The sequence below is a fragment of the Triturus cristatus genome, chromosome 2_2 (assembly GCF_964204655.1).
Source record: "Triturus cristatus chromosome 2_2, aTriCri1.1, whole genome shotgun sequence".
Classification (NCBI taxonomy): Eukaryota; Metazoa; Chordata; class Amphibia; order Caudata; family Salamandridae; genus Triturus; species Triturus cristatus.
This window is the reverse complement of record NC_140582.1, coordinates 435,785,874-435,812,102: the sequence shown is the minus strand read 5'-3', so window position 1 is coordinate 435,812,102 and position 26,229 is coordinate 435,785,874. Positions and strand designations below refer to the sequence as shown.

The 26,229-nt window shown below is 46.7% G+C and overlaps 1 protein-coding gene across 7 annotated transcripts in view; it reads right to left on the bottom strand.

The window, feature by feature from the left end:
* LOC146862334 (uncharacterized) overlaps window positions 1-26,229 on the bottom strand; it is a 216,212-nt gene that overhangs the window by 59,330 nt on the left and 130,653 nt on the right. For 2 of the 7 annotated variants that reach the window (XM_085641536.1, XM_085641540.1), the window contains exons 1-2: window positions 7,010-7,182; window positions 5,328-5,508 (exon numbers count right to left, since the gene is read on the bottom strand). In XM_085641536.1, coding sequence (XP_085497662.1) covers window positions 5,328-5,421 — 94 coding nt within the window. In that variant the 5' untranslated portion in view covers window positions 5,422-5,508; window positions 7,010-7,182. Of the gene's footprint in view, window positions 1-5,327; window positions 5,509-7,009; window positions 7,237-26,229 lie in introns of those variants that run through there. The other 5 variants (XM_085641542.1, XM_085641541.1, XM_085641539.1 and 2 more) reach the window with 5 other exon arrangements.

The following is a 26,229-nucleotide window of genomic DNA, read 5'->3' as shown; positions in this document are numbered from 1 at the left end:
GATGGCCACTAAAGTAGTGGAAGAGGGTTTTTTTTTTTTATTAAAAAACAACACCTCGGTTTTGTCTGAGTTGAGCCTAAGCGTGTTTAATGACATCCAGGTGGAGATATTACACAGACAACGTCTGAAATTAGAAAATGCTGCTTCAGAGTGATCTTTAAATGAGAACACCAATTGTGTGTCGTCAGCATAAGAGATCACTCTGACTCCGCAGGATTCTACCAATGTAGCCAGAGGAGAGAGATATACATTGAAAAAAAGTGGGCTCAGAGCAGAGCCCTGGGGAACCCCACAAATATGGGGTTTCTCCTCGGAAACAATGGCTGAAAGGAGACTTGTTGTGTGCGGCCGCTAAAGTAGGATCGTATCCAGGACAGAGGGATGCCCCGTATCCCGAGACTATAGAGTCTCTCAAGCAAAATAGCATGAGAGACCGTGTCGAAAACTGCGGACAGTTCGAGAAGCACCAACATTGCTGCTTCGCCTGCATCCACGCATTCGCAAATGGTCTCAGAGACCTCAAGAAGGGCAGTCTCAGTGCTAAAACCGGATCTAAACCCGGACTGAGAATCATGGAAAAGACACCGGAATTCAAGATAGCTTGACAGTTGTTCCTGAACTCATTTTTACAGGACTTTGGATGGTTTTGGTAGAAGAGAGATAGGGCGATAGTTTTTATAGACAGATGGGTCAGCATCAGATTTCTTAAGGATTGGTATTAAAAGGCCTGTTTCCAGGTTGAAGGGAAGATCCCAGTGCGCATGGAAGAGTTCCAGATCAAATTCAAAGGAGAGATAATAAGGGGGGCTAAGGAGCTAAATAATTGTGCCGGGCATGGATCCTTTGGGAGCCTGATTTACAGGCGAGAAGTTTTTGGAGTGACATAGCATTAGAGATTGGGTGGAAGAGTGTAAATGCATTACTATTAGCTTCAACAATTTGGAAACCGAGCAATAGGGTTCTAAAGTAAAGTCCAAGTAATGTTGATAGTGCACAACAAAAAGAATATTTTTCCAAATTATTTTCAGTTGTTCAAGTCTTGTCTTTTATTCTTTGAAAGAGCTTCTTCGATGTGAGCCCCCTGTCAGCCAACACGTGTTTGGTCCTGACTATATCACGTCATGGACTTCATCAGGGCTGCAGGCAAACAAAAATATATAATAACCAAAATATTTTGGTTATTATATATTTTTGTTTGCCTGCAGCCCTGATGAAGTCCATGACGTGATATAGTCAGGACGAAACACGTGTTGGCTGACAGGGGGCTCACATCGAAGAAGCTCTTTCAAAGAATAAAAGACAAGACTTGAACAACTGAAAATAATTTGGAAAAATATTCTTTTTGTTGTGCACTATCAACATTACTTGGACTTTACTTTAGAACCCTATTGCTCGGTTTCCAAATTGTTGATGTTTAGGGTAGACTTGGTTTACCGAGATTACGACATTTGTGGTTGTCGTATTGTTAACCTAGTAGCAAGGGTTCATTTTTACACTTAGAACGAATATACATTTCTCTGCGCAATTTGTCCTTACCACTGTGGCTTGTTGTTTTGCATTACTATTAGCTACCTCAGTGTCTTGGACAGGGGAACAAGGTGTAGGGACAAACGTACCTCATGCATGATGAGCATTTCACAAGTCCTTACATACTCAAAATGTAATCGTGCACTAGTGCAATGCTCTGGTTTGCTGAGGGGTGGTCAGTTCGGATCAGACATAGGAAGAGTCAGACGTTAGGGGTAGTGGGAAAAAGCACTTAATCCAATTGAGCTTGACAAAATGAAGTGGTAGCTAACACATTACCCACATGTGGATCGGTGTGAAAGATTGCAGAGTGTTTCCATGAAGGTTTCAAGATCCTTTACTGGGTAGCCGTACGTGTGATATGGGTAGATAATTTAACACTGGATGTAAAAAAGACCAAAGAGGACGTGGTGGAATGGGCTTGAAGAACGAGGATGGCAGTCCCCCTCGACTATGTACTAATACAGGACCTAATGATTTCCATCTATAAAATGGCAACAGACAAGTATACAATTGTACATCAGCTTTCGTGGCCACAGGACATATCAGTTAGTAATTCACAGAACTGGAAGAGTATTCAGTGGCATATTCCAAGGTGGATAGGGTAAGTGAGCAAGTGAGGTACTAAGGCACTTGTGTGGCGATGGCAAAATGTGATATGAAATCAATCGTGTAGCTGTTGGCACTACACCTTAAAGGCTTTTATCCCAGGGGCTTTCTGTTTGAGAAGTGGGTTCAAATCAGCATGTCATATCTATTAGGTGCTCTCTATTATATGCTATTTTTGACCACAGTCTTTGAATAGGTTGTAAGTAGATGGTTGGGGCGTGAGCATGTGCTTCACTGCATTAAGGGGCACTTTACGAGGCAGATGAAACAAGAGGGGAAATGCTGGAAGATGTACACCAGTTTGAAGACCATGCAGCTCTATTTTAGGGAAGTTAGCAGGTATTGACTTGGCTTGCCTCCAAAAAGGTAAACATTGCAGTAACTACATTGAGTTTTCTAGGGACTGAACTGTTTTCTGTAATGATGGAGTACATGCTAACACTGGTAAAACTCAAGACGATGAGAGAGTTTGTCCAAGAAGCGGAGAGAAAGAATGTGAGAACTGATAATATGTGCAGTTTGGTGGTCCTGGCAGGGTATATTTCGGAAAACAATATCAATAAGAGGGGCAAGAAAACCCATCACTGAATCAAAGTCGTCAGACAAGTCAGGAGCAGCATCACATTGAAGACTGATTCGCTCGAGCACACTATTATAACTTTAGAACAGGTATTCCAACCAGTCCCATCATTAATCCAAGTCTTCTTTATCCTTCTTAACCATACAGTTGTTTCATTATAGTTAATCATGTTTCAGTCAACGTGTGTTTCATGAAGAGACTTCATCAGGGCTAGAAATCATATAATACAGTACTGTTATCCTTCTTCTTGGGAATACAAAGAACCTTTACACCTCGTGGCCAATCGTCAATATACACAAAAGGTGTCATTGTACCCAAAACAAATAAAACAAGTCGGTGCTCATATTATATATTATGAAGAACAACATCAGTCAGAATACTAAATGTCACCCATGTGCCAATCTTCCACTTAAATCTTCATGCTTTCTTGAACATTCCAAATAATCCTAAATGTGTTGTAACAACCAAAACACCACAATATTCTCCAAAGTGTACTTAAAGTAAATTCATGCATCCTGAAAACCAAGAATGGTCTTGCTCCTCAATTATCAACAATTGTGTAACATCCTCACCTCCCCAATATAAAAAGTAGAGCCCTTCAAAATCCAAAACAATCAAAATCCTCAAACGTTTGGTTCTATATCTCCAAAACAAAGTATAAATAGCCCTATAAGTAAGCACCATGCAAACAGCGTTGCCCACAAAGCGCTTACCAATTTCACAACACCCTCCACATCTGGAAAAATTGTAAGTTCAGAGTGAGCTCAAAATTAGCTTTACTCCCAAATTAACTAATAAAATATAGAATAGATGATTACTATTCAACATAAGCCAAATAATTGTGTCAGGAACAAATACATCTCCTGTCACTTCACACATCTTACCCTTCTACACATCCTGGAGGTCCAACATTCACCTTGGCATGCATGTGTTCAGCGTGCAGTGCTAGTATTCAGCATCCTACGCAAGCTTACTCAGAACTTACAATTTTTACAGACGTGTGGAAAATGTTTGTTATGAAATTGAGGAGCGCTTTGTGGGTGACGCGATTTGCAAGGTTCTTACCCTCACTAAGGGACACATAGTTTTTTTTCTACTTTTGCAGGATTGCAATAGGATGTTTGCTTTAATCAGAATATAAATGGAAAAGAGCAAAGCTTATCGGTAAATAAGATTAACTTTTGCAAGCCTTTGTATTTAGAGCTGTGCCCACTGAGGACACCAGACAAGGACAGGGAAGTGAGGGGAGTAGAGAAGTTTAGGCTTTCCTGTGATGTAGAAAAGATACCAGGACAGCTCAGCAAATGAGTGTCGGCACCAGTCAGGAACCCAAACAACAATCAGACCCACGTGTTCAGAATAAGAGCAGCCGAGCTTTGTAAATGTTCAATGTAAACATGATCCTGCTTCTTAAGCATTACATTGGGACATACCAAAAGGACAGCACAGGAGGATGGATGGCAAGGATCGATTAAGCCTTTGTGTCATCATTCCGGGCCAAGACGGGTGACCTAGTGAAACTATAATATAAACCTCGCCTTGAAGCTATTCTCTTGCAATAAAGTCTGGTATACAGGCAGAGATAAAGAAATATGGAAGGTATGTGGGTGTATCATGTGTCAAGATGGAAGCTCATTGCTCAGACCAGAAGGGTACGGGATGGGCCCATTCTTTGCCCATATTGCTTGAGCAGGGCCAGAAAAGACTATGACCTCAAATGGTTTTGATACCTGGGAACGAACAATCCAGAACAAGTGAAAAGTTGGAACTCAAAACAGTTACAAAAGGGCTTTTTGGAACTGCAGAAAGGGGGACTTGAGGTGGAAACTATTGCTTCCTCTTAGAGTATGGGGGAGAGCAGGGAAACCTGCAGTCATGAGTAGGATATGCAAAGGGGCCAGCAAGGAGGTGACTGGAGTGTGCACATTGAATGACTTTTAGTGGGTGGACCATAAGAATTTTGCCTGCAAACACCCATCTTTGTTTAGACTGAATGGGGCGCACATGTGTACCAGGAAACGGAAACATCCCTAATGCGTGTTATGACAGTTGTGGAACAATTTTTAGGAAGCGAGGCAATTGTGAAGAGAGACAAGAGTAGCAGCATCGAGAGAGGTTTTTTGAGGGTGGCTAGAGAGCCAGAATAATTAGAATTAACCTCGTTTTGGTCAAGGAGCAGTGGAGCTGCAATACAGATAACTTTGCAGATACAGGAGGTCTTCGGATTGGCTCGCAGAGGGACTGGTAAGTCTAAGTAGAAGAGGGGATTGTAGATCTGTGAGAATAAAGGGGGCTTGTAAACCTGTCTAAAAGCTTGTAGGTCTGGAAACACCTAATGGCATTGAATTCTGAGATGTTGAGGGAAGTAGAAAGAAACACATGGAGCGTTGATGTGTCTAAGGAGGGGATGGGGTGCTGGTTAAACTTGCTAGGGCCATATCAGTCTCTAACGTGAATGGGGCAGAGAAAAACTAATTGCCTTAATAATAAGATACCATTTGTCAACTTAATGGAGTCCTCTTGCTGTTTTCGCCCAAATATCCTAAAGTTTCCTTTGTGCGTTCGTATATTTTGCACACCACATAAGATAACAACATTCCATATTCAGTACCTTTTTCCTTTTCCAGGCGGCTGCATCTTTCTGTGAGAACTTTTATCTTCTCTGTCTCCTGTCTCCCCAGCGAGCGGAAGGATCTGTGCATCATGATGATGGTTTCTCACACGAGCTTCCTTACGAAAATATCCAGGACAAACTAAGTTACATGGCGGCCATCTTGGACCACGTGCAGTCACTGTTAAGTATCAAAAGCATTCAAGTGCGTCAATTATTTACCTCAAAACTGGGCACGGGTGAACTCAACCAGAATTAACACACACATTTTCCCAGGTTCATCTGTGAAAATCCGGGTAACACGTGAAAATTCATTGGACAACTTAGCAGGATTCTCTACCCCACCCATATTTCTAATTCACATCAGACACTTTTTTATGCAGTAAGTGCACCTTTTGAAATTCAATATAGAAAGATGTATTTCATTCCTCATAATTAATCAAAATCAACGTTTACATTCCACTTCACTTACATCCTCCTGGCGTTCTAAACCCAATTGTAAACCCCTTCATTTTAACTTAACTCACATTAGAAATTAATCACCCATTGAAAAAGAAAATGGCAAGCGGGTAACATTTGATGAAAACAAGGGACTGTAACTAGCAGGTCATATTTGACACAAACCGTCCTAGGCTTATTTTATTATAGAGAATTCAGAAATACTTGCTTCAGAGTGTAATGGAAATATATACGTTTAACATCAAAAGCTGTCAGTTGTGTAAACTATAAATGACCCTGTGACTCACGTTTAAGTAATGAAACGTATGACAACATCAAGATATCCGGATGGGGTGGTGAGTGCAGAGAGAGGAAGGGGTGAGATAAAGAGTTGAGAAAGAGGGGGTGAGACAGTGGAAAGATCAAAGTAGGCTGAAACAAGAGGGGTTTGAAAGCTGGAAAGTGGACAGGCTGGCAGAATAATGAAGGGACGTAAATAACAGTCCAAAAGAGATAGGGGCCGATTCACAAAGGCATTTTGGAATAAGAAAAGCATTTCTCCTGTAGCACTGCTTTATATACTCTTTCATGCTTTTTTGAATTGGCCCAGAAACATCTAAAATGGGAGTAAAATGTCAATATTCAATAGATCTTCATATACAATGAGTACGTAGAGGGCCTGATTACGAATTGAGGCGCTATTTATTGTCCCAATAAATAATGATACCATGGGGTATGTTATTTATCGGGTGTGATAAATAACACCTATTATGAATGGGGAATAACGTGCGCATGTTTATGTTTAACACATCAAAATCTCATTTGACCTGTCAAAATTTAATGAATGTTGGATTATTTAACCATCCGATAATTATCAAATTCACAAAGACAAGTGCCTAAAACTGTACTCCTGTGGTACTATTTCTAATACTCGTAAATGATTTTGTAGATCAGCCCCAGAGAGGTGGAGAAAGAAAGATGCCTTAAAACAGCGAAACAGCTAGAGAGACAGGGCTAGACAGAGAGAGAAGGAGAAGCGAACAGTGTAATTAGAGAGACCGCGTCCGACTGAGACATACCCATTCATACAGAGACATTTGGACCGACATGGGGAACATTTGCTCACAGATGAGTCCCGTCCTTCGCCGTGACACTGTAAAAACCCTTCTACTGTTCATGCCTAAAACCTTCTAACAGTATTTAACTCCCAGTGTTTAATGTGTAATTTATAAAAAGCTACTTACATGTGTGAGAATTCAGCTCTTCGTTGCGCCTTTACCTTTTGCTGAGATAACACAGTGGAAAGTCGTCAAAACAACTCTCGACCCCGCAGGTGACTCAGCACAGCTTTTTAAAGGTGTATATAAGATATTTTTTTATTAACTGCTGCACGATATACACAAACACATACCGATTCAGAGCCTATGCAAGTCTGTTCAAGTTATGTAACCTCGTTGGCGCCTCCTGAAAGGCAAGCCGCAGATCACTGTCCCCGGTGCATGCATACCCCCGCGTGCCCTGCAGGCGTGCATACTTCACGCGCACACACACCTCACATCCTGCAAGCGCGTGGGCCAATCACTGCGCTGGCCTTGGGCGCTAAGCTCAGTTCACACACTGGTGACAAAATCATGGCCAGCTGGCAGGAATGGACTAGAATCTAAAAGCAGCCCTGGAAAATATTTAATTCCAGGCAGCCCCGTATTTCACGTACAAAGGCGACACGCACAGCCCCCTTCTACGCGCGTTGGGAGGGCTCACCTTCCATGATGGGGGTTATTTACAAGCTCCTTGCGCCGCCACTTTTTCCCTGTTCAAAGTGACGCACCAGCGGCGCAAGGGGCTTTTAAATAGGCCCCGATAATTTTTAATTGGACCAAAGTATTAATTTTACAGCACAATTATTCATATTATGCTATTTAATACGCAACTCTGAAGATAAATGTATGAAATATTCCAGGAGCATTTTTTATGCAGCAGCAAATAATTGATGTGCCCCTTAGGGTTATGTATGCTGCACCTTCAGGGGTGCTATGGCGCTGGTTGGGCCTGGGATCCCTCAGTCTATCCGGCCCATAGATAAACCCGTACACTCCAAACTATCAGGGGTTTTCCCAGTGTCCATTGCTGCCAGTCCAGCCTTGGCCCCTGGCTGGAAGGGAATGCGTGGGCCAGAATCCACGCAGAAGGACCTAATTATTTTCACTGTTGCGCAGAGTGGCAGCTGGTGATCTTTGAAGTGGTGAGGCGTAAGTACCTGCCTCTCATTGCACCGTGAGTGGGACAAAGTGAGCATCTCAGCTTCCTCTGAGATTTAAAGTTCCTCCAAGGAGGCTCAAATAGGGGTGTTCTACCAGGAACATGTTGAAATAAGCATTGGCCGAGTCAGCAGGTCTCGCTATTTTTGATTTAAAAGTAATTCTTCACTTGTTGGCAAGTTTCTGTATGTGGTCAGGTGGAAGGGTGAGTTGGTGAATGCGATAATAAACCAGTGGTTGTGAGTGAATGAATAAACGAGCAAGTGTATGGGTAAATGTAGGAAGAGTTCAATGGGGGATAGATGAATAGTTAAATAAGGGGATGCATTGTTGGATGGACGAATTGATGAGGACATTAAGGAAATAATCAGTGAGTGTATAAATATATGCATATAGGTTTCAACATTCGTACAGGATCAGGCCTCAGGCAGCAGTTATAATAGCATTATAATATCCCAGAATTACCAGCATCATGCCAGAGTCAGCGTTACTTCAAAGGTGGGCACAATCATGCCAAGATTACCCACATGAATTAAGTTAAGAATTACCATTAACACATTTATGTATGTTAAGCTTTGACCTATTAATTAATAATCCTTAACACATGCTCAAATTTGCACTATCATTAATGACTCCCAATTGCATATTTACATTTACCCTATTACTTCACAATCATTAGTTGATGTTTGAATTTGGCTAATAAATCAGTAATCCGGGGTCCATCCTTACACGCTCACCATTTTAAAGCGTGTTTAGATTGGCATGCAGAAGTCTTGAGTGTCAGAGCGGATTTGTACCATTATTTAGCACGTTTAGATTTTCACTATAATTCATGAAGGTTTGAACTGTCACCATCACACACTATTCTTCTATAAATGTTCAGATTTGCACCAATTTTCAGTAAAACTGCCACATTCCATCTGCAAACATGAAAAAAAAACATTTTTGCTTACATAACAATAAGCTATTTTCATATGTAAATGACAGTACTTATGATGATGATATTGAAGCCCTTCACATACTTTCACAACAGTGATGTTCCTAGCTGCCCCTTCCTGCTTATGACACTACCAAATGTTCTTCTAGGTGAGGAGAAATGGTGTGGTGCCTCAGGACGTTAATGGAAGTCCCTTTGACGTCAGCAGAAGGAGGGAAGTGCTTTTGATTGTTACTATATCTCTCTAAAGTCACCAGAACTGGGGTAATATCTCAGGTCAATACCACAGGTCCCTCTAAAGTGAGCAGAAAGGGTGCATCAATAGAACTTGCATGACCCTTTAAAAGAAATCGTACACAAATATATAGACCCTGTAAATTAACTGAGGAAGGGAGAGGAGTATGTTGAAGAGCGGAGTGAGAGGTTTGGCTTCTCAAAATGGAAAATAATTATATTTCCCTTTGGAAAATGAGGTTTTGTTACTCACAGCTAAGATGAGTAAAAAGGCTCATTTGGATCCCTAAAGCGCAATTTGATGAGTTGGACTCCCTGATCACAGCATTTATCTGGGTGTCAGGCCAAAAGAGAGTGGCCTTATCCATGTTAAAATGCATGATGCTTGACAGGGACCTGGCAGTCCCAGACTTTGAGACCTATTATTTGTCAGGGCAGCTGCATTGGTACACACAATGGCTTGCAGGCAGACAGATACAGGACCGCATAGTGGGGCCTTTTGTCCCAAAACTGGTTGTGCTAATGAGGGTGTTATCGAAGGCCGGCCGGCCGGCAGGCCGTCCGTCTTGTAATGGATGCCACCATAGAGCTCCAAGTAATGCGACGCTGCTGGAACAGATGTCTCCAGAAGACACGCAGCCAATTCCCATACTCACCTAACCTGTCCATGCCAATGCTGAAAGTGCTACCACACAGCAGAACGTGGAGGGGGTGGAGGAATGGGTAGCTGCAGGAGTGACAAAGGTTGGGAATCTATTCAAAGAGGGGGAGCTTCTCCCCTTTGAGGACTTCTGCTCAGAATTCGACCTCCCTCAGGGCCACATTTTGCTCCATTGGGTGCCATCACGGGAAGGTACATCAGAACCAAGAAACCATAAAGCTTGCTAATATATTAGCCCCCTACTGCTGCTGTTACCGGAGGGAGTGGGGACAAGGACTATCTGTCCCAGGAGGCTGTGTGGTGCCTGCCGCCGGCGCTGCTATTTCGCGCCTGGAGGCGCCCTCAAAAGTCCTCATGGGCTCCCACAGCGCGGGAGGCCTGCTACTGCTGCTGTTACCAGAGGGAGTGGGGACAAGGACTATCTGTCCCGGGAGGCTGTGCGGACCCTGCCGCCGACGCTGCTTTTCCGTGCCTGGAGGCGCCCTCAAATGTCCTCGTGGGCTCCCGCAGCGCGGGACGCATGCGGGCATGTCCGGGCAGCGCATGGGCGAAGCCCTGGACAAGGGCGGGCCAGTCAAAGCCTGGATAAGGCTGGGCTTGGCCCAATCTTTAAGTCCTGCTAACCTGCTCAAATTTCAAAGCCTAATTCCCCCCGGAACCTTCATTAGTGATTTAGTGGGACCCTGGGGAAGTTTACTAAGCGGAACCTCTCTCTACTCTTTCTTGACTATATCTGAATTGAGCATTATTGAACCATGGCTAAAGTAAGGCGCGTGCATGAGAAGGAGGGTACATCTACACGTAGGTCTATGCAGAATTCAACCCTTGACAGTTTTCTAACGCGAGCTGCAAAGGTTATAGACAAGGAAATACTCGTAGTCCAACGCCACCTATCAATTAAGGGGGTCCCTGATATTTGCATGAACCAGGATGTATCAACCAATGGGCAAAAAAGGGCAATTGTATTAGAGAGTCATACTTTAGAAGAACCAACAAATGACTTAGCTAGCCCTGAGTTGCCCCCACATCAATCCCAAGGCTCAATTGGACCAGGTACCCCCGCCAAAAGAAAGAGGAAGCTTAAACACCTAGGGCCTCATGTAGGTAGCTTAATACCGGTCGGTAACGGCCGAAATTCGGTAAATATGCCGTTACCGACCGGTATATAGACAAGTGAGATGTAGGAGACCAAAAACCAGTTTTCGGTAAATATGAAGCGGTAAATACCGATTCATAATTACCGAATTCGAAAATACCGATTCATAAATACCGAATACATATTTACCGAATCGGTAAATATGAAGTGGTAAATATGAATCGGTAAATATGAAGTGGTAAATATGAAGTGGTAAAACTGAAAATGACATGTAGGTAAAATCGGTAATGAAGAAATCCATGAAAATCGGTAATTAAGAGTCGGTAATTAACACTGAGTGAAAGCAGGTGGTAACCATCAACAGACCATATAAGCAATCCCAAAATGCAACAGCGTGGACAACATGGCCGCTCTGTATGTCATTGCAAGGCGCCTACGTCTACAGGCAGCAGGTCTGAGGATATGGAGACGGGAGGAACGCATCTACAGACAGCGCATCACACTCTTCCAACTGACTGATGCAGAGATACATGAAAGGTACAGGCTACACCCCCAAACCATCATGTACCTGATAAGGGACCTGCACCCACTCCTGGACCAGCCAACAAGAAGGGCGCATGCCATAACACCACATGTGCAGGTGCTCTGCAGCCTACATCTACTGGCATCCGGCAGTTATCAGGTGGTGATAGCTGCGGTGGGTGGTGTATCCCAGAGTTGCCTGTCCCGTTTCTTCAGGAAGTTCCTGGATGCCATGATGCAGAGAATGCACCACTACATCAGCTTCCCAAACACACAGGCTGAACTGCAGAAAACTAAAACTGACTTTTATCACATGGCACAGTTCCCCCATGTCATTGGCTGTATTGATGGCACACACATCCCAATCTGCCCACCAGCTGACACAGAGCACAGCTACAGGAACAGAAAGTCCACCCACTCCATCAATATGCAGGTGATCTGTGATGCAGGGAACATCATCACTGATATTGTAGCGAAGTTTCCTGGGAGCACCCACGACTCTTACATCTTCCAGAACAGTGGGATCTACACACGACTGATTGCCGGAGAATTTGGAGAGGGATACCTGCTAGGTAAGTAACAGTGACGCCCCATGAAACCTGCAAATCATAGTGTATAGAGGCATGTGACTGATGGTTCCCTTTTACTCACCTAGGCGACAGTGCATATGCCTGCCGGTCATTCATCCTCACTCCCTACCTACACCCATCAACCCAGAGTGAGAGACGATACAACGTGGCACATAAATCTACACGCAATGTGGTGGAGCGCACGTTTGGACTACTGAAAAGCAGGTTCCGCTGCCTCCACAAGAGCGGAGGCGCACGCCAGTACACACCCATCAACTGCTGCAAGATCATTGCCACTTGTGCAATGCTGCACAACCTTGCCACGAAGAGAGGTACGGATGTGGAACTAACAGATTTTGAGGACAACGAGGATGAGTCAGGCCAGCCAGAGGGCAACGCAGCTAGAATGCCAACTGCAATAGATGGGAGAGAGAGACGGGCAGAGATCACATGCAACTATTTCTGAGTAAGTAAGGGGACACAGCCAGTTGTGGTATGTCATGACGTAGTTTTAATGCGGCACTACGCCATGAACACAAGATCAAGCCAATCTGGCAACATAGCATAAATACAAGGAGTAAGTCCAGGGTTACGTCACCCATTGGGAAGTGGCTACGCAGGGCTGCATCAATGTTTGCGCATACGCGCTGCAGTGTGGGATGGCACGGCTTGAGCATCCTCACTACAGCCAACCCCAAGCCGCCTGCTGCTCCTGCGTGCTTCTGGGACGGGGGGTGTGATGCTGCTCCTGCTGCTGGTGTCGATGCTCTCCGCAGCATCCCCTGCAGCAGTTGTCGCCGCCTGACTTGTTAATAGCACCTCTAGTGCACTTGTCACCTGCACCATCCCCCGAGACACGTCGCTGCAGCAGTGTGTCAGGCCCTCCTGCATCGACACAGAGCGCCGGCAGAGTAGAGAAGTGACAGTTGCCAGACGGTTGAGTGCCCTGGTGGTAGTGTCCCTCCTCTGCCGTTCCCGGCGCCGTGCATCTATGTCAGCATCTAATTTGCTGCACAACTGCTGGATTGACTGGGACATGTCCCGAATGCCCGCTGCCATTGCGCCGATGTTATTGTCCATGTTGACAAATGTAGATTTCATGAACCGCATATGCCTCTGGACTGACATGACTGCCTTTGTTTGCAGGCGCTGTTGTTTTAACATTTGGCCCTCGAGCCCCGAGAAGACACCATGGCTGTCACTGCTTGCTGGTGGACTCTGGACACGGGACCTGCGGCGCCCTCTTGCACCCGTCTGTGCTGCCTGTGAGGTGTAGGGCACAGTGGCATGGCTCCCATCCTGGGGCATAGTAATTTGCTCAGGGCCCCTGCTGTCGTCAGACGAGGTGTCTAAGGCTCGCAGCCTGGCGGCAGGACGCCTCCTCATTCTCACACCTGCAGGCGGTGATGTGGCCTGTGACTCAAACATGAGTGGCGATGCTGGCTCTGGGTGAGGTGATGCTGGCTCTGGGTGAGGTGATGCTGGCTCTGGGTGAGGTGATGCTGGCTCCGGTTGAGGTGATGCTGGCTCTGGTTGAGGCGAGGCTGCCTGTGTTGGTGGTGCGGCTGCCTGTGGCCCTGCTCCCTGGGCTGAACTTGTGCTGGCCAGAGGTGATCTGTGTGGCCGGTGTGCCCTCTCTCCTGCAGCATGCCCTGTCCTGCGTGATGTCACATCTGTGGACAGAAATGCAACATCGGCTCAGTGTCCCCGAAGGGCTGCATTGCAAGCATCACAATAAATCATGTCACACTCCAAATTGTCCTCTGCCTCCTTGTGCCTAATGTGTGTAACATGCCTTGTTGCCCTGTGCTATTTACTTCATGGTTGGGGTTTCCCTGACTACATCTCCCAGAATGCATTGCCTGTCTGCACTAACACATGGACTGGAGTGGGATACTCATTTCACAATGGGGGATGTGGGATAGGGGTAGGGGGGGCTACATTGCTGTGCATTCGTCTTACCTTGTTGGGTGGCGGCTCTGGCAGAGCTGTCAGCATCCCCAAGACCCACGACGCTCTCATTCTCGATTGTGGCCCCCACCAGCTCCTCCAGTTCGGTGAGGGCAGGTGCCCTGTTGGTTCCACCTCCAGTCTGGCTGGCCTCCTTCTGGATTTCCCCCATCTTCCTCTTGGTTACAATCCTCAGGTCATACCAGCGCTTTTTGAGGACCTCTATGTCCCTGTGGGTCACTCCCACAGCATTGACCTGCGCCTGGATGGCCAGCCAAATATTGCGCTTTTCAGCCTCAGGCACTTGCAGGGACTGCCTCCCAAACAGCTTCTGGTGCTGCTTCACCACCTCCTCCACCAGCACCTGGAGTTCCTTGGGGCTGAATTTCAGCTTCCTCCTCCTTTCCCCTCCATCTCTCTGTGTCCTCTGGCTGGACATGATGTTTTTTTGCTGCACAAACAGGCACTGGCTCCCTGCCTCTCCTCTGCACTCCAAGCCTCTCCAGGGTCTGTTAATTGTGTGCACCTGCCTGGGTGTGGCCACTTCCTGGTTGGGTGGGGTGTGGTTGCACAGGATTGGCTATTTCATCAAGTCATGTGATTTTTTTTCCCGATTCGGTAAATACCGATTCGGTATTTTCCGATTCGGCAAATACCACCGCGGTATTTACCGATTCGGTAAATACCACCTCGGTATTTACCGATTCGGTGAATTCCGATTCTTGATTACCGAATGTTACCGATTCGGTAATTGTTACCGAATTTTTACCTACATGTAACTTACCGATTCTTAAATAACGATTCGGTACGGCTCGGTATTTAAGAATCGGTAATATTTATTTACCTACATGAGGCCCCTAGAGCCTGAATCAATAGTAAATACCAGATCAAAAAGAAAGCAGAGACAGGCCCCCACCGGGAATTGTAACAGGTCAATGGTAGTATCAACAGTTGAAACAAGCCCCCTATCCATGGTTCCATCCCCTACAATTTTATCCCCACAAGATATCAAGCTTCTTATGGATGGTTTTGACGAAATAATGCAAAAAAGATTATCACCCATCCTGAATAGGCTTGATATCCTGGAAAATAATGTGTAAAGTGTAAAAAAGATACTCTCATCTCAAACTAGGGAACCAATCATTCTTGGTTCATTAAGCTCTGTGTCTGGAAGCCAGCGGGGAGATGAGAAAGGGGGTGAAGCTAACAGGGAAGTTTGCAGCAAGGCCGAAAGGCACCATGGTAACTTAGTGCATCCTTAAGTGAAAGCCAGTGACCAAACGAGTGACCAGGCCAAACAAGTAGACAATAGTAGGAATATTACCAGGCAAACTAATTATGGTGGAGAAACAGTCTCCACCCGTACTAGTCTGGTTCAAAATAGGAAAGATTTGGTCCCACCTAGGCAGCTAAATAAACAACCAAATGATGCTCCTTTATGCAAAGACAGCTATAAAGATGTAACCCTTCACCTTCCCCAGACTGCTGCTCTTATGTGGTGATTTTAACTAATGTTCCACCACTTAGAGGAGAGAAAAATGAATCCTTTACCCAGTTAAAGAATAAGGCGTGTCACTGGCTCACACAGAACACTGATTTCTCTAGTTCCAGCTATCATGATATCCTGTATATATGCAGAGTGCACTGGGTTGGTCCCCTACAAAAAACAACAAAGGGAGATTGTCTTGTGATTAACTGTAGATCACCAGACCTAGCAAGGCAACTACTCAATAGTTGGAGGAAACAACCTGGACAAGAACCAGAATGTAAAATTGAGTTAATGCCCCTTGGTTTCTCTTATAGGCATTTCAAACAGACCATGTCAAATCCCCAACAAATTGTTCATACACCTCACAACCCAGTGAGAAGGCAAGCTCATTTCCCCCTGGAAGTCAGCAATAGATTTGAAGCCCTCACTGACTTAGAAAGCCCTGACTGACTAAATCGAAGGACAGAGGCCCCGGCAGACAGGGTAGCCATAATAACCCATGGTGACGGAAACATAGTCATTGACAATACAGAGGATAAGGAGTTAGTCAATACCTCACCTACAAGGCATACCACCCATGAAAGATCACAGACATCGACAAATGGTAATTCATTACCGAGTCAATGGCAATGTGGAAGTGAGTGTAATGACCAAGCACTACATATTATCTAATGGAATATTGCTGGTATTAGACCTAAATTAAGTGATCCAGAATGGGGTAGGATGGTTGATAATCACCATATATGCCTATTCCAAGAAACCTGGGCGACAGAACGGGTCTACAGGGTGGGGTTCACCACATTTAGCATTGAAGCCAGACCTCCAAAGGTGGGACAAGCCACGGGAGGGTTGTTAATCAGGGTCAGGACAACGCTGAACTGTAGAATTAAGAACCTGAAAGTAGATTCTCAGGAGATTCTTGGTATTGATTTGTCATGGCCAAAAAGGGATGTTCAATTTAGACTGATCAATATCTACAACAGGTTTAGTAGTCACCACAAGCTCTCAGAAACAATAACAACACTAGTTGATTGTCTGGAGAAATCCAGTGGAGGCCCTCCTTTAATTCTAGCCGGCGACTTTAACACAGCCTACGTGCCGGTGGAGTATGTCCAAGAGCTAGTGCAGGAAGAAGAGCAAGCCAGGGGTGTTAAAAAATTAACCAATCCTCCTATTAAAAGACTTACTAAAGTAGGCCAGCAGGTACTGTCCCTTACCCTTGCACAAGGGGTGCGTGCCTGTAATGGGCGGACCCCAGCTGATGAGGCAGCTGAATTTACTTTCAATAGGGGTAGTACAAAAAGCAGGATAGACTACATCATGATGGACCTTGATATGTGGCCCTATGTCAAGGATATGACAGTTTTAAACTGTGATAATAATGCCCATAATGCCCTTTGTTTGGAACTAACAGGCCTTCCAATCTTTGAGAGACATACCCCTAACATTATAGTACCTATTGTTACGACGACCAATAATAGATGTACTAAATGGCCTTGTGTGGTAGCAGTTAATCTCAAAAATCTACAAGGAAGTGGCCCAGACCCTAGTAGTACTTAGCGACCTAGGCTGCAATGAAGATGAACTTATTTTAGCAAGCTACCAGAAACTGTCCAATACCATCAAGCAATACTTTTATAAATCTATTAGTTTTAACACTTTTAAACAAAATAATGCCCCATGGTACAACGAGGACTGTAGATTAGCAAAGGCTAACCTAACTGAAGCAGTAAAGCAAGGAGTTCAAGAGGCCATCACGAATAGTAGAAAGTCGTATAAGAGGGTACAGGCTAAGGCAAGAAAGAGTTGGGAGGCTAATAACTGGCGTAAACTGGTAGAGGCCTCCAAAAAGAAAGATAGCCAAATGTTCTTGCACTTACTTACTAAGGGCGCAGTGAGGCAGGTCAGTGAAGATGACTTTTATATTCAGCCACAGATTTGGGAAGACTATTTTGAAAAACTCTATACTGGAGAGGCCCCGTCTGTGTTAGAAGAAGAAACCATGGTACCCCTAAGGGAGGTGACCTTGGCGCCTACAAATGGAATTTCTCAAGGGTTTTCCCTCAAAGAAATCACAGCAGCAATTAGCCTAGTACAGGCAGGAAAAACTCCTGGTTTAGATAGACTTCCAGGAGACCTCTACAATGCCAAGCCCAACATTTGGGGCCCCTTGTTTCAAAAGGTCTTTTACGCCATCCAGAGAGGGGGGGCTATTCCCCGGACATGGAGAGGGGCAGAAATAATACCAATTTTTTTTAAAAGGAGAGAAAGGGGACTCCTCAATTTATAGACCTAAAAGTCTCATAGACGTCTCCCAGCAACTCTTCTGTAAAGTTATCTTGCTCCGTATCCAAAACTGGATGGAAGAAAATAATATTATTTCCCATCTGCAGGCTGGCTTTAGGACATCTACAAGTACCCTAGATCAAGCACTCAGATTCTTGCTACTAATTTGGAAGGAAGTTAAGCTCCTGAAGATTTATTTATACGTTGATTTTGTCGACCTTAAAACAGCTTTCGACTCCATTGATCGCAATAAACTGTGGGCAACACTAAGGAAATTAGAAGTGCCACATGATCTTCTTCAGCTATTGCTCCGCCTGCATGATGGTAACTACGCGAGAATTAGGTGGAAGTCAGATGTAGTCTCTCAAATAATATTGCAATCGATAATGGGGTACGCCAGGGGTGTGTGCTTGCCCCAGCTCTATTTACCCTCTACATTAATGGGCTGATCCAAGAGCTATACGACTGCGGAAGTGACCCCCCCAGACTAGCGGGTAGTCCCTTACCCTCATTGTTGTTTGCAGACGACGCACTCCTTATTTCTAAGACTCCGAAGGGTATTCAAAACACTTTAAATAATTTTGCAGAAGCGTGCAAAGACCGGGGCCTTGAAATCAATTGCTCCAAAACTAAATATATGGTCTTTAAACCCTATAAACGCTCAAAGGGGAAGTTGACATTGGGCACCCAGCAATTAGAACAGGCTAAGGTCTTTGACTACCTTGGAGTCAGAATTAGTGATAATTTAGTATGGACCCCCCAAATCCGAAAGAGTGAGTCGTCACTATAACTAGTGGACTGCGCAATAGCAAGGAGGCTAAGATGTTCTATATATCGCCCTATTTCTCCTGTATTCGAGATACACAGGGCTAAAGGATTAGGCGCAGCTCTGCATGGCGCCAGACTGTGGGGCCTGGAGAACATTAAAAAGCTAGAGATAGCTGAAAACAAATTCTTGAGGGCAATACTTAATGTCCCAATCAATACCCCAATTCTACCACTGCGTCTTGATCTAGGAGTTAAATCTATTTCACACTTTGCTGTTCTTTGAGCACTGATGTTCTGGGTCAGAATCTGGGTCAACAATACGGAGATACACGTAAAATAGGCAGTGGTGGAACTATTAACCCTACAAAAACAGAAATGAGAATTGCTCTGGTTCAAGAAGGTTAAAGAATGGCTCTATCACCTGGGCCTTGATATGATGTGGGAGGCCCCGGGCTCCATTACAAAAAGAATGTCCCCTTGCTAAGGAAGAAATATTGGGATTTTATCAATCCCTCTAGTAATGAGACCGTAGCACGTGGCACTCTAACTTTGCAATTTTTAAATGTTAAAACCCTGTTTTAATTTTGAAAAGTACATGGATGAAATTGAACCATCACAGGCACAAGCACTTTATATCCAGTTCAGGCTTGGGACCTTACAGCTAAATTCATGGAAAAACAAATGGACCAATGCTAATACCATCTCTATGTGCCCACTATGTTTGTCTGTACCAGAGTCAATCGAGCACTTCCTTTTTTTGTGTCCTGCGTACAGTAACATAATGAAATCATGGATTCTCCCAGCATGTCGATTGCTCTCCTTTTCGCGACCATCGGAAGCGTTACGTATATTTCATTTGTACACAACACAATGGCTTGTCTTTGCAATTAAAATATATTTGTTATATGCCTGGTGGAAGAGATCAAAATCCCCACCGTAATATATTGCCCAGGATGGATTCATTTGAACATATCTTTTTATGTCTATATAATCATTTTAAAAGCTGTAAATATAAATTTTCTTTTAATATTGAATTCTTTTTTAGCCAAGGATACAAAATTAAGATTTGATGAATTGTTCTATTTTATTTCTTATGGGACAATGTACATTTGTATTCTGATTTTATGCTGTTTTATGATCATGCTATTGGTCGATTAATAAACTAAACTATCAGTCTATGCGGGGGCACGGTTAAAACTGTCACATGCCTCTTCAGAGCAATGCGGGAGGACATGCTTCCGCCACTGGTTACCCTGCGGGTAAGATGGGAAGAGGATCTAGGAACCCCATAGCAACAGAAACTGGGTGAATATACTAGAGAGGGCCCCCAAGGTGACTAGAAATGCCGGATTTAAATTCATTAATTTCCACGTGTTGCATAGGGCGTACCTTACCCCTGTGCGCATTAATACATTCTTTCATACAGTAAATGCAGCCTTCTGGCATTGTGGGGAGGTGGGAGCGGAAATCCTACACATGCTCTAGACTTGCCCTGTGTTGAACAGCTCATAGGAGGAGATAACTAAGGTGGATGTTGAAGTGACAGAAAAGGGAATTTCCTGCTCCTCAGCCCATTACCTACTGGGCTGGTTCCCCCATACATCCAAGATGTAGATTACAAGTAAATTTCAAGATTTAACCTTTCTTTTGGCAAAACGTGGAATTACAAGGGACTGGAAGGCCCCGGGGGACCCCGAGAAACTGCATGGAGGAGAGAGTTGGAGAGGTGAGCGGGATGCGAAGGGGGAGTACTTGTTAAGAGAAACTAGAAGAGGGAATGGTTCACTGAAGGTAGTTAGGGCCTGAGAGATGCTAGTTGACAGCTTGAAGGACCCAGAATTCTGCTCATTGGAACCCTCACCTGAGGGAACCCCTGCACCTGTGAGTCCATAACAGTTATAGTCCCTCGGTGAATGCCTTGAGGGGAACATACACCCTCTATGCTCTGATATGAAGGGTGGCCCATAGATCTCTTTCGGGATCTTCGCCTTGTCTTCAGACCCACTGAACGAGAGATGCTGGCATAGCAATTGGAGCACATTCAGATGCAACTCATGGGAGAAGGGGGAGGTTACAGTTACTGCAGGTTGAATGGTGGCGCACAGGACATTCGATAATCATAATGAGTAAGGACTACTGTGATCATCTATTGAGAAAAGTTGATGGGATGTGTAATACCATGTGATGTGAAACCTCATAAACTTAATAAATGTGTTTGCAAAAAAAAAAAAGATGAATAGAAAAGGAGCAGTACCTTGAGTTGTTACTAGAGCTTTCTCGAAAGTCAGCCGAAGAGGTGCAGTACATTAGGTCCTGACTGGACCTAATCAAGGTATTTAAAAACACTTTTAACTAAAATAAATCACCAAAATGTCAATGTGTGAAATAGGAGCCTTCTCACACTGTGACCAGTTTTTCTACATGTCCCTTAGTATGCGATCAACATATTTGGTTGGTGCAAAACATCACGGGATGCTGTACCATGGTGGCATGAAAAAGTGTAACATCATGTTCGTATAATTCCATCATTTTCCAGTCTAGTGTACTTGTGCAAGATTTAAATGTCAAGAAAACAACAATAGAACAAATGTGTGAGAACCCTTTTCGGAGGGTCACGAGGCAAGCAGGAGCTACTGAGCCGAGCTGTGTTGGCTGAGGTCTTTTACTCCTGATGTCCCAGGGCCCGACCTACTATGTGTACTGAGCAAGTGGGCCAAGCACCCCTTCAGCACTTGACTCTCAGCAGTAGCGCAAGTCGAGCAGCCCAAGGCTTCTGGCGGAGGGGGGGAGTTGAATACAGGGAGTGAAAAAAGGCTCACAACTCAAAATATGTATAGCACAGTGGCGGTGTGTCCATTAGGGCACTGGGCGTTGCCCCACAAGCCGCCCACGATAATGCATATCACAGTCAGGTGAGTCAGCATGACGCCGGACCGCCAACCCTCTTCAGAGCCTGAAGGGGGTGGGCGGTCTGGCGTCATGCTGACTCACCTCACTGACATGCATTGTCAGGCCAGGGGGTGGCACGAAGCGCACAGCAGGCAACAGCACAAGTGCGCATGACTGGTGAAGGTCGGCAAATTTTTCCGCAGTGCCCAGTCATGTGCACTAGTGTTGTTTCTGGCTGGCGGCTGCGTATTAGGAAAGCGAGGGTTGAGCAACGCCACAACCCTCTGTCTCCTAATGGGCAGGCGAGTACCCCTGCTAAGCCAATTCTGGCGCTGCTGGTGCAGCACCAGGATTGGCTGAGAGGGGTTGCCAGTTGTTAGAAAGGCCAGCCTCAGGAAGGACAGAGTGTGTACCTGACCGCCCTGCGACTCACCCTCCCCGGGAGATGTAGCCGAGCACTGGCGGGAGACCCCCTCAGGGCTGGGTCTCGTATCTAGGATCGTACACGCTGATTTAATACCATGCAACACAGAGACACCACACCGTAGATTCTGAAGCATGTATTCTTTATCTAGAAATATCGGGACCTTTATGATCCGCAGATTCGCCTGTACAAGTAGAGCAAGGGCTCATAGAGTCTTGGTGGGGGTAGGGGTAGCGGGACAGTCTTAGGATCAGGGTCAATGCAGGTGCGTATCCGGCGCACGGCTCTCAATCCTCGAGCCGGGGGATACGGGACGGTCTTTGGGGTCCAGCCGGACCAGGATAGTACTTGAGTGCGACCAAGTCTGCCGGGCTCGAATTCTCTAGGTTGCGAGGGGAGCCGCGATGGCGTCAGCAGGGCTCTGATGACTCAGGCAGAAGTCCGTCTCTGCCAGGAGGAGCCGCGACGCTGTCTGCAGGGCTCAGTTGGTTCAGGCAGAAGTCCGTCTCTGCCAGGGGGAGCCGCGACGCTGTCTGCAGGGCTCAGATGACTTAGGCAGAAGTCCGTCTCTGCCAGGTGGAGCCGCGACACTGTCTGCAGGGCTCACCGAGGTTTCAAGAGTTCCGTCGGATCTTGTGATGATGTTCCTTTAGCCGCGACCACGTCAGCAGGGCTCTCTTCATTCCAGGTTCAATCTGCCGATAGTCCCAGAGCGCCCCTTGTTATAGGTCGACTCCCCTTTGATGTCCGGAGTCCTCACGGGCAGGGGTCTTAGCCCTGGGGGTCGTTTGTTGGGGGTTCCTGCCACGCGGTCCTTTGATCCTTTCAAGGCGGTGTCAGGAGGGATCCCAGACACGCAGCAGGCGTGGAGCCAGCCCTCAGGGTGGCAGGAGGGCGATCGAAACCATCTCCTGAGAGGAGGCCAGAGGTGTGAGTGAAACTGCTCCTCCCTCTCCTGCTCACCGGGAGCTCTTTCTCCCCCCAGCCGGCATGGCGCGACTAGGCCGGGGTTGCGCTGGGGTCGGGGCGGCCATCTGGGGTGCAGGGCCTGGTCACTGGAGGACGCGAGGCCGATGGAGTAGGGAGGGGGCCCGGTGTCGGGAAGATGGAGGGAAGGACAAGGGTAGCCACGGGTTCTGTGGGGATCAGGTGTGGTGTTACTACGGGGTGGGGGATCAGGTGTGGTGTTGCTACGGGTCGGAATGGGCCACGCCACGAGGCCGGGTCCAACACCAGTGCCACTCCAGTCAGTGACGCGGTAAAGTTGAAGGCGCCAACGCGGCGGGAGTCGGACCCCGGCCCAGGAACAGAGGCAGCGCGGACCCGGTAAGTTGTTTGCTTTATTTTAATCATTATCTTCCCCGCACGATCTTCCCCCCTACGATTGCGAGCGCGAGTCGTGACTGTGATTTACTGTTTGCCTGGATTTGATTTTGCACTTTCTGTTGTAGTTGTATTTTCCTTCTCATTCCATTTCACGCTGTTCCGTGCATCGCTGTTCTCCCGCCGTTCTTTTTCCTGCTGTTTCCCCCTGCTTCCTGCCTGCCCCGCCGTTCCTGCCTCTTGCCATGACCGTCTTGTTGTTTAGCCTGACTGTTGCCCGTTATGAATTGCCATGGGCAGGGCCTCATCCATGTCGCCAAACAGCAAAGCGGTTGCGTGACAGCTGACCTTGCCCAGCCCTGCCAGCATCTGCCTATCAGCAGATCTAACACACGGGCCAGCGGGGAGCTGCTGAGAGATCTCCAGAGACCTTAGTGGAAGCTAAGGCACCCCAAGCTCCCGTACTCTAGTGACCACACCGTCATCCGCTTCATTCAACACGCATGCACAGACGTCACCCAAGGATTACACTGACAATTTCATTGTGGGTGAAGAACTGCTGCAGGTTTATTTCATACAACATAAGTATGACGATAAATGGGTTATCTTACGGGCGATCCAGGGCAAGCAGCCCCTCGCTGCTCCGCCCGCCTGGTGAGCCAGCACGCACGGTGGGTCGATGCCCGGCAGTGCGGCACATATTTATTTTCAGATCATCCACTGGGTCACGTGATCTGTCTCCTACTCCCGCCCCTTCTGCCAGGGGCGGAGCGTGTTGTGGCACACCCCCGGTTGGTCAGGCCCCCCAACCGCCCGAAGGACTAACGGGGCGCCGTCGCGGTCTTCCCAGAACCCCCTTTGGCTCGTGGACCTTGGCTCGGGCACCCTTACTGTGCCGGACAGGGGTACCCTTACTGTACCGCCTGTCGCAGAGGTACCCTTACTGTACCCGTCTGCCTCCAGATCGCCCTGTAACTCCGCCTGCAACGCAAAAGAAAAACATTAAAACATTCCAATAACGCGCCGTCTCTGCCACGCAGGGTAAGCGAAAGGGTGGGAATACGCGTGTCCGGGCAGGAGTGGCGCGCAGGAAGCAGAGGAGGAACTGGGCGAGAGGGACGCCTATGTAGGGGGGGGCTAGCCTCGCCCCCCCTAATGGCCCGCCTCCACCTACACACTCATTGGGAGATCTCCTCCCTGGGCGCGGCCTCGCGCGCGAGGCAGAAGGAGGGGGAGGGGGAAGGCTGCGACGGGCGGCCACTAGAGAGCTGCCCTGCTGATGTCCCACTGCGTGGGACGCGGGCAGCGGCATAGTGACCACACCGTCATCCGCTTCATTCAACACGCATGCACAGACGTCACCCAAGGATTACACTGACAATTTCATTGTGGGTGAAGAACTGCTGCAGGTTTATTTCATACAACATAAGTATGACGATAAATGGGTTATCTTACGGGCGATCCAGGGCAAGCAGCCCCTCGCTGCTCCGCCCGCCTGGTGAGCCAGCACGCACGGTGGGTCGATGCCCGGCAGTGCGGCACATATTTATTTTCAGATCATCCACTGGGTCACGTGATCTGTCTCCTACTCCCGCCCCTTCTGCCAGGGGCGGAGCGTGTTGTGGCACACCCCCGGTTGGTCAGGCCCCCCAACCGCCCGAAGGACTAACGGGGCGCCGTCGCGGTCTTCCCAGAACCCCCTTCGGCTCGTGGGCCTTGGCTCGGGCACCCTTACTGTGCCGGACAGGGGTACCCTTACTGTACCGCCTGTCGCAGAGGTACCCTTACTGTACCCGTCTGCCTCCAGATCGCCCTGTAACTCCGCCACAGCTCTGGGGAGGCTACCGTCGCTGCCAGAGCCCCCCCTTCCTCCCTTTGCTGTTATATGTGCCCTGCCCCTGCGAGCCAGCTTATAATGGGCTAAATTAGGGGTCCTGTTCTGTAACCCGTAAAAGACGGCATTAATTTGCAACATTACTCAGAAGCCCAGGGCAGACGAACAAAGGATGTCTTTAGGCCCCCACTGCCGTAAGCTTAGACGTGCCTGGTGTTCCTAACCTTCTAAGCGATGCCACAGCAGATCATCCTAACGTAATTATGGGAAGATCTAGCACCTGCATATGGAGCCAGAACTGAACCATAGCTGAATTCCTCAATCCATCGATTCCCTTCATATCCTAGCCCGAAGGTTTTAATTTCCACTCTATCTACAAAGGTGATGTATTGATAGCGTCATGGTTCCTGAGTTGCTGCTGCTACTGCGAGGATTGCATGATTTCTCGGCTGGGCAAAACATTTTTTAACGCAACTGCTAATCGGACGCCGTTTATCATGACTCCGGATAAAGCCAATATGACTGACTGAGCTGCCGAAGAATACATCTCTCAGCTCGGGGACCCAAATATGTGAATGTTTCCCAACTCCCTGGCTCCAAGAAAGGCTGAGCGGGAAGAGCAACACCTAAATCTGTTTCTCAGGCTGGGAAATATGGCATTGGTAACAAGGCATAGGTGAATTAGGCACTTATGGACCTGCAATCCTATTAAGATTTTTCAATTGGCCAAATTAAGTGCCTTACTGGCGTGTAATTGTGTTCCCAACAGCTACAGCACAACAAGCAGGGTGGAGGTAGCGTGTGAGTCAGCCACTTTACCTACGTATATAAACACAAGCTGACATCACGGGTATATACATTTGCTTCCTTTCACATGGTATTATCCTATTGTTTACTGCAAACTGACCCATATCTTAGCAACATCTCCTCGTTTTAGCCTTTCTACTTGCAAATTAAATTACATTAAATTGGACGATAGAGTCTTATACTAGTCCCGCTGTCCATCCCAATCTTTTCTTGCTCTCCACTGGGACAGCGTATCCAATTGCCACGCTTGTTGAATAGAAGCTAGCTTTCGGACTTTATTGCTGCTGGAAAGGGTAAATAGGTGTGCCTACAGTCCTTGTTGTACCGGTGTTGCTGTGCTATAGGTAATTCGTGGCACCGCCATAGTGGCTTGAAAATGAAACGTCTTATTTTATCAAATGATTTGTTGTGAGCCCC